Genomic DNA, 18,844 nt, shown 5'->3' with positions numbered 1-18,844 from the left:
TGGCCTCCCAGAGAATCCTAGGATAAATCCCATCAGGTCCCGGGGACTTATCAATTTTCAGCCTGTCCAGAATTGCCAACACCTCTTCCCTACGTACCTCAATGCCATCTATTCTATTAGCCTGGGGCTCAGCATTCTCCTCCACAACATTATCTTTTTCCTGAGTGAATACTGACGAAAAATATTCATTTAGTATCTCGCCTATCTCTTCAGACTCCACACACAATTTCCCATCCCTGTCCTTGACTGGTCCTACTCTTTCCCTAGTCATTCGCTTATTCCTGACATACCTATAGAAAGCTTTTGGGTTTTCCTTGATCCTTCCTGCCAAATACTTCTCATGTCCCCTCCTTGCTCGTCTTAGCTCTCTCTTTAGATCCTTCCTCGCTACCTTGTAACTATCCATCGCCCCAACCGAAACTTCACACTTCATCTTCACATAGGCCTCCTTCTTCCTCTTAACAAGAGATTCCACTTCCTTGGTAAACCACGGTTCCCTCGCTCGACGCCTTCCTCCCTGTCTGACCGGTACATACTTATCAAGAACACGCAGTAGCTGATCCTTGAACAAGCCCCACTTATCCAGTGTGCCCAACACTTGCAGCCTACTTCTCCACCTTATCCCCCCCAAGCCACGTCTAATGGCATTATAATTGCCCTTCCCCCAGCTATAACTCTTGCCCTGCGGTGTATACTTATCCCTTTCCATCATTAACGTAAACGTCACCGAATTGTGGTCACTGTCCCCAAAGTGCTCTCCTACCTCCAAATCCAACACCTGGCCTGGTTCATTACCCAAAACCAAATCCAACGTGGCCTCGCCTCTTGTTGGCCTGTCAACATATTGTTTCAGGAAACCCTCCTGCACACACTGTACAAAAAATGACCCATCTATTGTACTCGAACTATATCTTTTCCAGTCAATATTTGGAAAGTTAAAGTCTCCCATAATAACTACCCTGTTACTTTCGCTCATATCCAGAATCATCTTCGCCATCCTTTCCTCTACATCCCTAGAACTATTAGGAGGCCTATAAAAAACTCCCAACAGGGTGACCTCTCCTTTCCTGTTTCTAACTTCAGCCCATACTACCTCGGAAGAAGAGTCCCCACCTAGCATCCTCTCCGCCACCGTAATACTGCTCTTGACTAGCAGCGCCACACCTCCCCCTCTTTTGCCTCCTTCTCTGAGCTTACTAAAACACCTAAACCCCGGAACCTGCAACATCCATTCCTGTCCCTGCTCTATCCATGTCTCCGAAATGGCCACAACATCGAAGTCCCAGGTACCAACCCATGCTGCCAGTTCCCCTACCTTGTTTCGTATACTCCTGGCATTGAAGTAGACACACTTCAAACCACCTACCTGAACACTGGCCCCCTCCTGCGACGTCAAATCTGTGCTCCTGACCTCTATAGTCTCATTCTCCCTTACCCTAAAACTACAATCCAGGTTCCCATGCCCCTGCTGCATTAGTTTAAACCCCCCCAAAGAGCACTAACAAATCTCCCCCCCAGGATATTTGTGCCCCTCAGGTTCAGATGTAGACCATCCTGTCTGTAGAGGTCCCACCTTCCCCAGAAAGAGCCCCAGTTATCCAGAAATCTGAATCCCTCCTGCCTGCACCATCCCTGTAGCCAAGTGTTTAAATGCTCTCTCTCCCTATTCCTCATCTCACTATCACGTGGCACGGGCAACAACCCAGAGATAACAACTCTGTTTGTTCTAGTTCTGAGCTTCCATCCTAGCTCCCTGAAAGCCTGCCTGACATCCTTGTCCCCTTTCCTACCTATGTCGTTAGTGCCAATGTGGACCACGACTTGGGGCTGCTCCCCCTCCCCCCTAAGGACCCGGAAAACACGATCCGAGACATCACGTACCCTTGCACCTGGGAGGCAACATACCAAACGTGAGTCTCTCACGCTCCCACAAAATCTCCTATCTGTGCCCCTGACTATAGAGTCCCCAATTACTAATGCTCTGCTCCTCTCCCCCCTTCCCTTCTGAGCAACAGGGACAGACTCCGTGCCAGAGGCCCGTACCCCATGGCTTACCCCTGGTAAGTCGTCCCCCCCACAAGTATCCAAAGCGGTATACTTGTTTCTCAGGGGAACGACCGCAGGGGATCCCGGCACTGACTGCTTTTTCCCAGTCCCTCTTACAGTTACCCACCTATCTCCAATCTTTGGTGTAACTAATTCCCTGAAGCTGCTATCTATGACCCCTTCTGCCTCCCGAATGATCCGAAGTTGCTTCTGCCTCCCGAATGATCCGAAGTTCATCTTCTCTACTGAGTCGCACTACACTACGTATGCTTCACCCAATGTCTATGTATTTACATTGTGTATTTACGTACGTCCTATGTTTTTTCATGTATGGAACGATCTGTCTGGACTGTACGCAGAACAATACTTTTCACTACACCTCGGTACACATGACAATAAAACAAATCTAAATAAATGGAGGATAACAGGCTTCGACCAGACACTTGCCCTTTTTCTGAACTACAATCCTACGAACGACTCAGAGGCCTCACTTGGTGGTCACAGTTGCTGGGGAGGGGTGGGGGAACTCAAAACAGAATTCTGTTTCTGTCCCCACAGATGCTGTCAAACTTGCTGAGTTTATTTTTCTATTTCTATTCCAGAAAGGAGAATCTGTTCATTAATACATTACTGCAGCTGTGCAAAGTCCTGAGGCTGAATTTTCATAACGGAGGTGGAAAAGAGGAACTGCAAAACAGGAGCTAGATCTGTTTTTTGGTCAGAAATCCGCCTTCATTGGAAAACTAATTGAATTCCTGGGGCAAATTTACCGGCTGTTCACACCGGCGGGATATTCCGGTCCCACCTGTTGTGTTATACTTCTTCATGTAGCTTAAGCTGCTTCCTTGATGTATGCTCTGACAAAGGAAGGTTCAGACTTGGAGATAGGTTTAACACATTTATTGAACAGTTAACAATTCTCCTACTTGAGTTTGACTCTCCTGCTAATTTTGCTCTGGTAACTCAGTCGAACTAACCAGTCTGCTCTAATCCATGCGGTGGGTGTGATGCTTCCGATCTGTCCCTGTCATTCTGAGTGTCGCCTGTGGAAAGAGAAAGAGCATGTGTGCCCTGTCCTTTTATATGGGTAGCCCCCTTGTGGTAGTGTCACATCTGGGTGTCTTGACTGCCCATTGGTCGTGTCCTAATCTATGTGTTCATTAGCTGTATGTCTGCATGTAATAATGTCTCTGGTGCTCCCTCTAGTGTTTACTCAGTCCTATTGTATCTACATTAACCCCTTGTGTATTTACAGTGATGCATATCCCCACATCCCCCCTTTCTTGTGTTTCATATTTTCCGTACCTTGTTAAAGAAAATTGAACAAAATAGGTAGATACGCGATGACATGTACAAATCATGATGATGCGATGATTATACAATACCAAATAACATGTATGAGTCCAAAGTTCATGAATTAATATGGTCGAGTGGCTTTCTTGTTTTGTTAGTGAAGTGGTGATGTTGATGGCGGCATGTCCTTGTGAACACTGTCAGTGTCCCTGTGCTTAAGGAACCAAGAAGTCATCAGGAGGTCAAATCACTTCGTTGTCAGATTTGGACTCTTTTTTTCTATGCTTGTGGTAGAGATGCAGTATGTAATCTTTGTCGTCCGACCTGGACTGTTTCTTGTGATTGCGATATTGATGCAGTATGTCATCTGCCTTGAAAGCTGGTTTGCTTTTTCGTAGTGGAGTAAACTCATCTGCCTTGAAAGCTGGTTTGCTTTTTCGTAGTGGAGTAAACTCATCTGCCTTGAAAGCTGGTTTGCAGTGGAGCAAACTTGGATCGGTGAGATTTGCTGTCATGCCATGGTATGGCTGTACTCTTGCCAGTGTTAGGAGCTGTGCTGTTACATTGTCCTGCATTTGCAGAGTTGTACCATGTTGTACCAGTTGTTGTTCCAGTGTTGTTGGTTTTGTCGTGCTTTATGTTGACATTGGTGCCTTTGGTACGCTTCTTGTTGTTGTCTTTGTTGTTGTGTTTGTTGCGCACAATGACCATGCCGAGTGGAGAATTTGTGTCCTTCACAAAGTAACTTGTGTCAGTGTCCTTTTTGGCATCTGCTGTTTCATTGAGCATGCCTTCTCTGATTCCTCGGTGCTCCCCATCTGGAGTAATGTCCGGTTCACTGGAATCAGCTTGTCGATGCTCCCCGTCTGGGGTCCTTTCTGGTTCACCTGAATCAGCTTTGGTTTCTTGACACTCCCCGTCCAGAGTCATTTCAGGTTCATTTGAATCAACTGAGGTGTCACTTGAATCATCTGAGGTGTCTTGATGCTCCCCGTCCAGAGTCAAAACGTTCAGGAATGCATTTTCTTGTGAAGAGGGTCGATTAGATGAGGTTTGAATTAACGTGGTGTCACTGGAGTCACTAGTAGCCTCACTTTGATTGTCGAGTGCCTCTGTACATACTAGCTGAGGTCTGTCAGTCTCGCTGAGCTGTCGCACATCTTGTATGGGAATTGTGAAGCCTTTGTCACTTGTCGCACATACAGTGGGTAGACCTTCTGCTTGTCGGTTAGATGAGCTGGGTAGACTGTCAGAGTTTTCTTCTTGTGGCTCAAATAATCTGGGTAGTCTGTCATAGTCTTTTTGTTGTTCACGTGAGCATGGTAGACTGTCATAGTCATCTTGCTGTGCACTTGAGCGTGGCAGACTTGTATCGTCTGCTGCTGGTTGCTCAGATAAGGTTGCTAGACCTTCATAGTTGTTCATGCGAGGACTGCGCTCTGGAGTCTTGCGTTGCTTCCATCGTGGAGTCTGTCAACGAGCTCGCTGTGGAGGCTTGTGTCACTCTCTCTGTGGAATCTTGCAGCGTTCCCTGTGTGGAATCGTGCATTGATCTCACTGTAGAGTCTTTCAGCGCTTTCTGTGTGGAGTCTGGGACTCGTCGTGGCGCATCAACCACTCTGTGTGTGGAGTCGGGGACTCTTCGTGGTGCGTGGATCACTCTCTGTGTGGAGTCGGGGACTCTTCGTGGCGCGTGGACCACTCTCTGTGTGGAGTCGGGGACTCTTCGTGGTGCGTGGACCACTCTGTGTGTGGAGTCGGGGACTCTTCGTGGTGCGTGGACCACTCTCTGTGTGGAGTCGGGGACTCTTCGTGGTGCGTGGACCACTCTCTGTGTGGAGTCGGGGACACTTCGTGGTGCGTGGAGCACTGTTTGTGGTGGGTGGATCACTGGTGTGGCGTCAGGCCGCTCTCTGTGGGCTTGTACCTCTCTCTGTCTCTTGGCGTCAGGTCAGAGCAGAATCCTGTACTTCTGGGTTAGGATGTCATCTGTGCTGGGCTGAGGATCCCCAAATCCGAAGAACTCGTCCATGTCTGTGTCGGACTCTTCACTGTACAATACATCTCGTTGCGGTTCGGATTTGGTACTGAGGTCGCCATCTCCAAAGATGAAATCTTCATCTGAGTCGTAATCTTCAAGGACTAAATCATCTCTTAGGGCGGTGCTAACGGCTTGTTGCAGGGTTCTGCGGAGGTTACTTTAGCTACTGGTCGAAGTTCAGGCATTGTGCTGTTGTTCCAGGTGAAAGAATTGTGTTTTCCGGCTTTAAAACTGATTTTCACTTTTTTAGGACATTTCCCCTTTCAGTGGGCGTGGTCCGGGGCCTCTGACATCATGACGCTTGTGACGTAGAGCATAGGAATAGATTGCGCATGCGCAAATTGCTTTCCCTTTACTTTGCGCTCTTTGCGCAACTGCGCATGCACGCAAATGTTTTGCCGGTAAGCTTCTTTTGGGGAACTGCGCATGTACGGCTCCTTAAAACTGCCGTTTTCTGCATTTGCAGGCCTACATTCGCCTCGTGGTGAGTATTGGCGCCTCTTTTACTGTACTCTCTTGTGTTTTCCTCGCAGTATTCTTCAAACTTGTCCAGGACTGTCTGGAAGTCTCTCTTGTCTTGCCCTTTTGAGTATTTGAAGGTCTTGAAGACTTCTGCTGCACTCGCACCTGCAATGGTGAGCAGAAGCTTTATTTTCGCTGCGTCCGCCACACCATCTAGGTTGGACGCTACCATGTAGATCCCAAATCTCTGTTTGAATGCACGCCAGTTGCCACTGAGATTGCTGTGGTACCTGAGCTTCTGTGGAACCGAAATCTCGAACATCATGCCTGGGTGCTGTTGCTGGTAGTCACGGATATGTTGAGTTGAACTATATAGATTCAACAGGCACTCCTGGAACCATGTGTTATGCTTCTTCATGTAGCTTAAGCTGCTTCCTTGATGTATGCTCTGACAAAGGAAGGTTCAGACTTGGAGATAGGTTTAACACATTCATTGAACAGTTAACAATTCTCCTACTTGAGTTTGACTCTCCTGCTAATTTTGCTCAGTCGAACTAACCAGTCTGCTCAGTAACTCAGTCGAACTAACCAGTCTGCTCTAATCCATGCGGTGGGTGTGATGCTTCCAATCTGTCCCTGTCATTCTGAGTGTCGCCTGTGGAAAGAGAAAGAGCATGTGTGCCCTGTCCTTTTATATGGGTAGCCCCCTTATGGTAGTGTCACATCTGGGTGTCTTGACTGCCCATTGGTTGTGTCCTATTCTATGTGTTCATTAGCTGTATATCTGCATGTCATGATGTCTCTGGTGCTCCCTCTAGTGTTTACTCAGTCCTAGTGTATCTACATTAACCCCTTGTGTATTTACAGTGATGCATATCACCACACCACCGATGGTGCACGGCTTACCCGACGGCGAGGTGCGCAGTCAACACGAAATCCCATTGATAATGGCGGGACCAGAAAATCCCGTTGGCAGCTCACCTCCACCGCTGCAAAACACGTGATGGGTTTCTCGGTAAATCCTTTCCCTGATTTTCAGTGCGGGGAGCCTGTAATGGACATGGAGATATGGTTCCTGTCCAATTAGAGCCAGTGGGGTGGGAATGGCAGTTGGTAAGACGGAGTGTGGACTCGTTTAGCCATCACTGAGCCTGTGGTTGTCTCGAGGGATAAATTTGAGGTTTGTGCCAAAGCATTCCACCGCACTAGGAGGAAGTGAGATATCACAGGGGAGATGCTCAGGGTAGGGTACGGCAGGGCAGGGCTGACCCTTCCTTTCATCGACCCAACCTGGATCTAATGCTGGACATCTGAGGGAGAGGAAGGGTGACCAGAGGGTGACAAGAGGAGGTTGCCTCATCATGCAGCAGGGGCACCTTCCTGCTCAACATCACCTCTCTCAATGCCTTCAGTTTCTTCTGCTCTCTCACCTCTTGCACCTCCCCGACGTGCCATCAGTCATCATTCTCAAGGTCCACATTTCTCGGAGGACAATGTTCTAGGGAGCACATTAGGCCACTACAGTGGTCAATGTCCTTGCAGGACAGTATTGGTATATAGTATAGAACAGATAAAATCCACATCTTTTCCACTCCCTTTCCCTCATCATTAACAATACCGAAAAAAGCTCACTCGAGCTCATCCACATGGTGGCATCACTGCCCCTTCACTGGAGACCAACAGACTGAAGGAGAAGGGAACAAGAGACTACCTGTCTGACAGAGGAAAGGAAGGAAAATTATGAGTAGGAAAGGTGAGAGTTTGGGATCCAAGGGGTGTGAGTGTGAGACCATAAGCAGGTGAAAAGAAGGTTGGGTACCATGAGTCTGGCTCTGAAGAGAATATGTGGCCCAATGGGACTGGAACAGGATGTCATTACTCTGAGTGTGCTACAATAATAAACCTTACAATGACTGGAATAGAAGGCTTTTAATACCAAACAGAAAGTACAGAGTTATTTGTTTATACACTTTTATGCAGGATACTCAGCTTAATAAAATTCTAAACGAATAGCCTTTAAGTGAGTCTTTGCTCATTTGATTAAAAATTAGCACTATGCATACTTTAGACAGATGATGTTCACTTAGTTCTACGCTCACTGAACTGTACCTCACACCGAGAAACATTCAGCAACAAGGAGGCACTTTCAGAGTTATATTTAAAAAATACTTAGCAGAAGTGACCACTTAGAAGGTCAATTTTATAACAGCATGCCCATAGTTGCTGCAATTCTAATCCACAACAGGAAGCCGGACATATTACTCACTCACATCTGTGACACTTGTAGGCAATTTGATGCCATGTTCCTTGAGTTCTTGTCTTTAAGCTATAATTACAGCCATGCATCCCAGGCAGAATCACCCTGTGATTTACTGCTGGTGAGCCAAACACAATTTGATCTGGAAATGGGGAAATGTTTCCTACATCTACATTCAAGGCTGGGATTTAATGTTTGATTGTTAACCCACAGCTACTTTGTGCACCAACTTGTTCTCATTGCTTGCTCTAGTAACCAGGGAAGACCCCCACCTAACCACTCATCCTTTCTCTTGTTCGACGTAGTTTGATTATTTTTCAGTACTCTTCCTGCATTATTAATGAAAAACAATTCTCTCCCTATAGTTCTGACCGATGATTTGGCAAGCCTGCCTACCTGCCCGTTGCAGTGGGGAGCTGCACTCTCAGGGAGACAGAAACACAGTATTATATCCCTGATTTCAGAGTCACACTCCTTTTCAAGGTTGTTTCTCACTGGGAATGCAGAAAATCTCCTGCGTAATAAATCTAAAATGAACATTATTTTCATTAGACATGTACTCTTGAAGTGTCTCATTTCAAGGGGTGAAATTTTCCATTTTGTTTTAACTAAGTGCTGGATCAGAGGTTCACAAGGGAAATTGGTGTGCAGCGCGCCAGCTGGATTGGCTAGTTTGAGGGGCGGGCCTTGATGGAGCCGGCAATGTCAGCTCTCCTGCCCCAAAACAGGATCCCCTCCCTCACACATAGGAAATCACCCGCACCGACTTCTCCAACTGAAGCCCAGCTCCCTGGCACTACCCCCCTGGCAGTGAACAGGAGCACAAAATCCCCACCCCATGCAGTGAACATTCTTGATGCATGGAGGGTCATATGAAAATACAGTTGTCAGAAAATCACAGATCAACGGTGGAGCAGTGGTTAGCACTGCTGCCTTACAGCACCAGGGACCCGGGTGACTGTGAAGTTTGCATGTTCCCCCCATATCTTTGTAGGTTTCCTCCCACAGTCAAAAGATGTGCAGATTAGGAGGATTGACCATGCTAAAATGTTCCTTAGTGTCCAAAGGTAGGTGGAATTACGGGGCTCGGGCAGGGCAGTGGGCCTAGGTAGGATGCTTTTTCATAGGGCCTGTGCAGACTTGATGGGCTGAATGGCCTCCGTCTGCACTGTAGGGATTTTATGGATTCTATGAACCTCTGCTTTCTGTCACTACCTCTAAATAGTTACTTTAGATAGTCAGCTGGGAAGTTGATGAAGCTGAGTGTCACAGATCGATATGTTATGCAGTCTTTGCATACTGTTCAATGATAAATGTTTCTGGTTGCAGTGTGTGTGGGAGAGGACAGCAATTCCAGCACCAGTTTTAGATATAATCCTCTGAGCCACAGCCCACCTTTAGGATCTGATATGCACCCTAAATCAGTGGTTTCCAAACCTTTGCATCGCGGGCCACATATGCGGGACAAAGGACCGTGGAACACCCACCGGACCTCCCCCACCCATTTTCACTTTCCACCGAGAAAATATTCATCAGAATTAACGGGAACTTCTGATAACTATAAATATTTCACTGCTTCTTCACTTAAATGTAATAAATCCATGTTTTAAAAAAAATTAAATATCACAAGTAATTCATTCATGTCAGACACAGAATTATAGACAGATTCTTACTAAAACATTCATACCACAAACATTGATTTGAAACATTCGAATATGTTACTAAAACCATCGCAATAATCTCATTCTGAGAAACTAATACTGATCTTACATCTGCATCAACCAAACAAAATCAACAGGACCATTAATCGTGCTTCTAAAAATACATTATTGTTACTCGTGCTAATGACAACGTAGCCCTGCATGCGACAGCCAGTCTGCTTGTGTGGCATCAGGCAAGTGGTAGAACTGAGTGTTCTGGCCTATTCTCTATGGCGTCAGTAGCTTGTATTTTGGGCCAACCTGCAAACCACTTGGTGGGCCCTTGATGACCAACGTGGTCCATCGACCACATTTTTGAACCACTGCCCTAAGATGTAACAAGGAACTGCTGAATCCTTGACGCCGGTGGCTACGAGCTGCGTGCCCTCGCCCCTCACTTCTCCCTCAAAGGAATTCATGTATTCAATGTCAGAGCTGCCTGAGAATGTGCAGCATTACTCAAAACGTGTCAGAACCGCTCTCCAGTTGACAGACTTACCCACAGTGCTTCATGTTTGGAGGCTTATCCATCCTCACAGCTAGTCTTATCTTTAACTCAGAATCTTGGCTATTTTTTGGAGTGACCATCTTGTGCCAGTCTGGTGTCTTCGGACTGTTTGGAGTTGGATAAAGAATTACCTGAAAGACAAAGAATACCAAGGTCAGGCTTTCAATCTGTGAAGGGAGAAACGGATAATTTTGCTTTAAGGAATGTACTGCAACCAGGAGGATGTCCTGCTTTATCCTTATGGTAAAACTGCGAACAGACAAGCTGACTCAGATAGATATTTCTGTCAGCAGCAGTTAATAGTCCTGCGGGAAATCGGAGTCTTCTGCTTGCTTTTTTCTTTGACCACTGACAATAATCGACAGCTAAACAGCACAATAGATTTCTATAGCATTTCTCCACTGTAAAGAGGTTTCTCAGGCAAAGTTGATGGTGAATAGTGTCCCTGAGAACAGGAGTATAAAGGTTGAAGGGTCAGCAATCAATGGATCTGTGGAAAATGGTTGCTATTGGAAGAGCGAGTGATATAAAAGGGACTTATGGCAAGAGGAGATTGTGGAGGCCGAAAGAGGGGCAACGTGGTGAGAGATTTGAAAATGAGGATACAGATTCATTCCCTGGGATACGGGGAGTCAGTGAATCTTGGTTAAAAACAGAGGTGATGGAGAGATGGGACTAATAAAGACAGACCGTCGCCGCAGAAGGGCTGATGGATATATATTCAAGGAGGATCAAGTAGCCTGTCATCTCATAAAATAGTATAATTAAGGTAATTAATGAGGGTCGGTTGAACCAATGTCAACATGAAGATTTTGACCAGCACGGTCTCAATGCCACGGGTGATGTGGAGGCCTCTATCGGTCTCAAATAAGGAGTGATGGAGTGGGAGTTCATTGGGTGATACCATAGTGAAGAGAGGTTTGAAGCTATTTCTAATTTCTAGAATTGTTCCCGAATAGCATTGGTGAGTTACAATATGCCTTCAGGGTGGTGCATCCATTCTGGTTGAGCTGGTTACTCACTATGTATATTCAAGTATACAACTTTAAGGGCTCGAGTACCTGGACTGTGGAGACAGTTGCAGAGACAATCTTTGTGTCAGGAAGATTGATGGGAATGGATGCAGGGCAGTGTCAGGAATATTGAGGATAAGAGCATCAAGATATGTGACAAATGTAGGATTTAAAGAATATTGGGTCCTAAATATTGGGGAAATTCAAGGGTTAAAGCCTGGAGTGTGTTTGACTGCAATGGTCATGTTTTTAAAAAAAGGATTTTGTTTTGCAGGGCCTGGGAGCTTTTAGGAGCCAGAAGGTGAAATTGACCAGAGGAATGCGTTTTCAGTCTGGGCTAATGCATTGTGGTTTGACTGATGAAAGCCCCCGGGGAGTTTTTTTTTCTTCAATGTTTTTATTTCCTATTTTCACAGCTGCCTTCAAAATTTACACCCCTCCCACAGACAGTAAACGGTAACAAATACAAAATCAATCCCCTTAACAATAACAATGATCCCATCCTCCCACCACCCCAAACAACGGCCCACCTGTCAATATATGCATCCAATAAAACAAATCCTCCCATGGTGGAAACAAAAAACAAAGGAGAAAAAGAAAAAGGAGTCCGGGACCATCCATGATCACCATTACCCTATAGAGTCTACTCCCCCCGCTCCCCCCCCTACACTCAATGCCATCCAACCTCTGAAAGAGTACTGTACATGATACCCAACAGTTGTAAACAACACCCCCCTCTCCAACTCCTCCCGTCCACTGCCTCTTGTAAAACTCCTCTCCCCAACCTCGGTTCCCTCCCCCCAACTTTCCACCCCGGCTAGACCACTCGGACCCTGTTCTGCCAGGCTCCGATGGCCGCAGCCCCTCCCCTCACCTCACTCCCGTTCACTGGCCGGCGCCCCTGCCCGGGTCCTTTTCCCCCTTGCCCGGCCCTAGGAAAGCCCAGAAATACCCTTTTAGCACACAAACCCCGCATATCCACCTACACCCCAAAGAGCCCTCATTTCGAGTGAAAGTCCCATCACTTCCCTTGTCCAAATATATACAACATTGGCTCCTTTAGCCCATACACCTGCACGCAGTGAAACAAAAAAGAAGAAATTACAGTCATGAGGTTACATCGGCACATGGCCATCTCTCAATTTCTCAGTTCTGCCACAGTCCTTCTGCCTTCGCAAACTCCTCCACTGCTTCCGCCATTCCAAAATAAAAGTCCCTGAGCTTGTAAGTCACCCTCAGCTTCGCTGGATATACAATGCCGCACTGCACCTTGCTAATGTACAGTGCCCTCTTCACCCGGTTGAAGGCAGCCCGCCTCCTCGCCAGCTTCACCGTAAAGTCCTGGTATACACGTATACCAGCTCCAGCCCACTGCACCACCCGCTTCTGCTTGGCCCAACACAGGACCTTCTCCTTCACACTGTACCTACAGAAGCACAGAGTCACTGCCTTTGGCGGCTCACTCGCCTTTGGTACAGGCCTCCACGACCGATGAGCCCGATCCGGTTCATATCGGGAGGGATCCTCCCCCTCCCCACTAGTTTTTCCACCATCGTGGCAAAATACTCAGTCGGCCTCAGTCCTTCAACTCCTTCGGGCAGCCCCACAATCCTCAGCCGTAAGCAATGCGGCCTCCCCTCGTGCTCCAGCATCCATTTTCCTTGGTGACCCCGCGGTGACCTTTTCACTCCCCGACGGACGTTCAGCTGTTTTTTTTACGGCCGTTTTGTTTGCTCACCCTCGACATTCTCCTTTACTGTGCCTCCTCTGTGCCTTCTCCCTGCTTTTGCCGCCTCTGTGGACCCTGGGACCGGGCTTAAAGCCCCGAAAATGCCGTTCCCGAACGGGAGCCCTCCATTGTGCGGCTGCCTCCCGCCCGCCGTCACCGGAAGTCTCGTCCCTAGGGAGTTAATGTGCTTTCTGCCTGGAGAGTTCCGTTGTTTTGCAGCTTAAATCGATGATTTAATTGCTGCGTGGAGCTAAGAGATGCAGACTCATTTTGGAAAAGCTTTGAAGAGGGGTTGAAGTCTCATCTGTCTGACATGGAGTCCACAATTCTCTCACAGTAGGATAGTTAGAAAAAGAGTAATAATATTTAATGCAGAGCAGTCTTGTCTGAAGACAAAGAGGCGGATATACACCAGGTGAACCAGCTTTTTGAAGATATTCAGCCAGAGTCTGAAGAGGTTCTAACAGGAGTCACATATGTTCAATAAGCCTTACTCTATGCCATACTGATTTTAAGATGGATTAAGAGCATTTATTTTCTTGTGCTTAATGAGGAATTGAGTAGTAGTATTTAAGGAGTAATTGTAAGCTGTTCTTTTCAAATGTGAAGTTAAAGTGTTTAATACTGTATTCCCAATAATGTTTTGTTTTAAAAATACCAAATCCCTATTTATTCATGCAACCACCCCTGGAGCGAATCTTTCTTTTCGCACAGTCTTATAAATAAACTAAAATATTGGGGTTTCGGTCAACTATTGTAGCCACTCTTAGGGTCTGGTCTTGGATTGTAACACTAAAAATAGTTTTGAACTGGTTTTGAGAGATTACATTGTCCACCTGAGGGACAGCTTAAAGTAAAACCGTGGAAGGGGACTTCCTGTCATCTTAAAAATTAAATGGTGGAAATATTTCTGTGTTGCCTGCAGAAATAGGGCAAAACTCCCCCATGCCTCCGCCTGCAGGTTCAATGCTGGGCCAGTGAGGGAGGTTAGAATTTGTACAGAGTCTTGACTTCTTTTTTTTTGTACTGTACAATGTCACTTTTTCTGTGTCTAAAATACCTCAATAAAATTGTTTGTTAAAAAAGAATTTGTACAGAGACGCAAAAATCGATTTTATACTTGTGTGATTTTCTGATGCGATCCTCTGATGGTGCCTGCCATGGCAAACATGCTCGTGGCCGACGTGAAGCTAATTTGCATCCCGCTAATGAGATACAGGGGAAGGCCCGACAGGAATCGTCACCCCCCTCCCCATGCCAGATTCTCCATGGAACCAGGATGAATCTGAAGAATCCCTGGGGCTGCCTCCGGACTTTGGGATGGAGGTCGCCAGCAACCTTGGATCCCAGAACATCACAGCAGTGAAGGCTGGAGCATCTACCAGGTGGATCGTCCAGCTTCAGTGTCATCAGGAAAATCCTTCGTCCAGCTTCAGTTTGTTTCTGGGGATCCATCGTCTTTCTGCAGGAGATGTTCAATGGTGAGTCAGTGGATGGTTGTGTAAATAGGCTTCATAGAGAGAGGCTAGGGTGGCTGTTGGAATACCATAACAAAATTTGATGGGTCCATGAGATTTAGACCCAGTGTTGAAATATAGAAAAAACATAATGACCTGCCATGAAAATCTGAGCCACTTGACTTCCAAAGAGGATTTTCACAGTAACTTCATTGCAGTGTTAATGTAAGCCTACTTGTGACAATAAAGATTATTATTCTAATTCCAAAAAGTAGGAATCCACCTTAGCAGTGAAATCTGTCTCTGTGAACAAGTCCTCTGAGTGCAAACCTTTCATTTAGACAGCCCAATAGCTGTACAGTTTTAATGTTTCAAGGTTTTCCAGCTGCCGGTTTCAATGAATAACGTCTCCCTGCTGTGTTCTCACTTTGCTGATCGTTCAAGTGTCACACAGCTGAGGAAACCTATTCAATGCCTATTAAAAGCAGGATCCTGGTTCAAATCCACAATGAACTGCCTGCTTCCATCTTGAAATTGCTCACCGATAACTCCACTGGCTCTCAATACTGATGTACATAGGAGCCCCAATCAAACCTACAAGAGGGCAGGATTGTGTTGGATTCTTGACCCTCCAACACCCGTAACTCACCTGGATTTGACAGATAAAATTCTACCCAGTGTTCAATTCTAGGCAACACAGCTTAGGAATGATGTCAAGGTCTTGGAGAAGATGCAGAAGCGAGTTTTTAGAATGGTACCATGGATGAGAGACTTCAGTTATATGAAAGAATGGAGAGGCTTGGACTATCTCCTTCGAGTAGAGACGGTTAAGTGGTGATTAATGGACTTAATCAAATCTCGAATGGATATTGATAGCTTCTCCGAAGGCAGAAGGGTCAGTAGCCAAAGGACACAGATGTAAAGTAATTGACAAAAGAATCAGGCACAACATGAGGATACTTTTCTTTTGTGTGGTTAATTGTAGCCATCTTGAATGCACTGCTTGAATAGGTGATGGAAGTAGATTCAAAGCAGGGGTATAGGATTCATTGGATAATTTTACCAAAGAGCTGGCACAGATGCGATGGGCTGAACGGCCTTATTCTAGGCTCTATCATTCGATCAGCCTATGATCTTTTTTATATATCTTGGCAATGACATCAGTTCCAACACTACTATTCCAAAGTATAATTTATATATTATAATTTATGTAGCGACCTTTCCAGTTTCATAGACATGCAATATATTGATGGACATAACTTATTTTTAGCTAGTGCATGTAAGGAAAGTCAGTGAGGAGAGAGGTACAGCACAGCTTTAATGATGCACCTTATGGAAACAATGTGACATAAGTAATCTGTAATCAGTGCAGCTTGGCTCACAATGCAAGATCTTGCACATAACAATGCTGAAAAAGTGCAGTAAACAAACAACACCAGCTGGATGTGTCAAGCTGTGACCAACTGAGTAAATCATTGGTGACTTACTTCATCTATGTCATGCTTGTAACGTGCTGTACTGTGGTGAATAAACCCATTGACTTCATCAAATGGATAACAGATGTGTTTTTAATGTGGGCTCATTTATTTTCTGACGAATGGGTGTTTCCAAGGTATCTGCTAACAAGCTCTCCTCCTGAGATACTTCAGGCTGGGTTAACAGCACAACAGGGGATCCACACGTGACAGTTGAGAGATGTGGGTGTATAACTGAGTGGGCACCTTGAATCTCAATAGTCCTCTTCACTGAGAGAGAACAAACAAGGTTGCAAAACTCAGCTATTAGTAGAAATGGTAATATTACTGACAACCTCATCATAGCAGGCAACAATTACCTCAGATGACTTTACAGCATAATTATATTTCATTAGCCTGATGTGAAAAATGAATAAGAGGCAACAGCCTAAATTCATATTATTTTAGCAATTAGATACACTATCCTTCCTAGATTGGGAATTTTCCAAGAATGGCAACTGTGCATTGATTTTCAAAATTCATTAACAAGTAACATCTGAGCCCAACTTGGCAAGAGGTGTGGATCTTCTTCACTCAATAATGTGCACCATGAAATATATTAGACAGCAGGATGTATAATTTGTGAGGAATTTCTTGCGTGATTTAGAAGATACTCGCTTTCCTAAAGAACTGGCAAATTGTTCGAATCAGCTTCAGTAATTGAGCAAATTGTTGAACATCCCTGAAAAAAGTGAATTGATTTAATCTATTGTGTTCCTCTATTCATTTTGTGTAACTAGGTATTTTGTTGATTTGAATAAGAATTACAGTCTGGGCAGGAAGCCAGCTTCGAAAATATGTGTGATGCGAACAGCCATGGTGAACAGTTTGAATAACATGTTGAAGCAAACTACATATACTTTTAGAATGGAATAGATTATCTGAAATATTAATTTCAAATGTCGTACTTTGATATACAACCATTAGGAATACAATTGCATACTAACAACCCAGCTCCTGACAGTAGCTACTCTGTAGGGTGGAGTATAAATTAAGAAATAATGGGGGCTTGTAGGAAAGGTATTGCAATAATCAATGGGAGACTTTAATCGTCAATTGTTCAAAAATAATCAAATTGGCAAAGTTAGCCTGTAGGATGAGTAAATGGAACGTATTCTGAACAGTTTCTCAGAACAATGCATTATGGATCCAGTCAGGGAACAGTCTATTTGGACTCAGTAATATGTAATGAGATAGAAGTAATTAAAAGCCTAATAGTAAAAGATCCTCGAGGCAAGACTGATCATAACATCATAGAATTTTGCATTCAATTCGAGCATTGGAAATTTTTGGTCTGAAACAATTGTTTTAAACATAAAAGCAATTACAAGTGTATAACGGCAGAGTTGGCGAAAGAGCGACTGATTAAAAGGTAAAAGAGTAGAGAAGCACTGGGAGACAGTTGAGGAGCTAGTTCATAACTCTCAACAAAGATATATTCCATTGAGAAAGAAAGACTGTGCGAGAAGGATGGACTACCAATGGTTAATTAAGCAAGTTAAGGCTGGAAAGAAAAGATAAACAATGCTACAAAGCTTTTCCAAGGAAATAAAAAGGAAAAGAGTAGCAACAGTGAGCGTTGGCCCTGCTTAGGCTGGGGAATTGATAATAGGAAATAAGGAAATGGCAGAGACTGTGAACAGGTATTTTGTAGCTGTCTTCAGTAGAAGACCCAAGAAGAATCCCAAGTGGAGTAGAAAAGAAGAGGGCAAAAGGAAGAGAGCAGCTTAAAACAATCAAGATCATGTGAGAAAAGGTACCATGAAAACTGATCGGACCAAAGGCTGACAAATCCCCAGGACATAATGGCCTGCGCATCAGTGTCTTAGAAGGAGTGGTTGCAGAAATAGTGGATGTATTGGTTGTAATTTTCCAAAATTACATAAATTCGGCAGACTGGCACCATTGGCGGGATTCTTCCTTTGGGGACTAAGTCCCCACGCCCGCTGGGAAACGGCGAGAATCACTCCGGACTTTTTCCTTGAACATTCGGGGTGATTCCCTGTTTTCCAGGGGCCGCAAGCGGGTCCGTGCATGCGTGTGGTGGCCCACTTCGGCACAGAGACCGCCGACATGGCGGAGCCACACAGCGGGCCCGCATGGAGTAAGGTAGGTCCCTCCCAGATTGCAATGGCCCGCCGATCGGTGGCCCCCGATCGTGGACCTGGCCACTGCTGAGGCCCCCCCCCCCGGAGTCAGATTTACCCCACCCCCCACCAGGACCGCCACCGCAGCCCAGGTCCGAGCTCCCGCCAGGTGATACTAGACGTGAACCACGCCAGCGGGAACTCAGCCGGTCGACCATGGAGAATTGCCGCGGGGGCCTGTTCCAACAGCCCCCGACCGGCGCCGTGTCACACGCCCGCGACTGGCAGGTCCGCAGAGACTCGCGGCAGCGTCGTCGCGCCGGATGTCCGGCGTGAAAGGCTATTCTCCGCCCTCGGCGGGGCGCGATTCCAGCACAGAGGGTCGGAGAATCCCGCCCCGTGAATGTAACATCATTACTCAAGAATGGAAGGAGACAAAAAGCAGGAAATGATAGGCCAGTTAGTCTAATATCTGACATTGCAAAATTGCTGGAATCCATTATTGAAAAGGTTGTAGCAGGGCATTTAGAAAACCATAGCTCAATCAGCGGGAGGCAGTATGGTTTCATGATGGGGAAATTATGTTTGATCAATGTGTGCGAGTTATTTGAAGATGATTCAAGCAGGGTAAAGGGGAACCAGCAGATGTAAGGTGGAATTCTCTGATCCTTTTGGATTCACTTTTCCCGCAGGCAGCGCACCTCCCGCAGCGGATTTTGTGGCTGCATGGGATGGTT

At 45.8% G+C, this 18,844-nt stretch overlaps 1 protein-coding gene across 15 annotated transcripts in view; it reads right to left on the bottom strand.

The window, feature by feature from the left end:
* Positions 1 to 18,844, bottom strand: part of cadps2 (Ca++-dependent secretion activator 2) — a 1,044,194-nt gene that overhangs the window by 461,915 nt on the left and 563,435 nt on the right. For all 15 annotated transcript variants that reach the window (XM_072484477.1, XM_072484475.1, XM_072484478.1 and 12 more), the window contains exon 8: positions 10,299 to 10,438. In XM_072484477.1, the coding sequence (XP_072340578.1) occupies positions 10,299 to 10,438 (140 nt within the window). The remainder of the gene's footprint in view (positions 1 to 10,298; positions 10,439 to 18,844) is intronic.

The sequence above is a fragment of the Scyliorhinus torazame genome, chromosome 19 (assembly GCF_047496885.1).
Source record: "Scyliorhinus torazame isolate Kashiwa2021f chromosome 19, sScyTor2.1, whole genome shotgun sequence".
In the NCBI taxonomy this organism is placed as follows: Eukaryota; Metazoa; Chordata; class Chondrichthyes; order Carcharhiniformes; family Scyliorhinidae; genus Scyliorhinus; species Scyliorhinus torazame.
The sequence above is the reverse complement of the archived record's forward strand: the minus strand, read 5'-3'. Positions and strand labels throughout refer to the sequence as shown.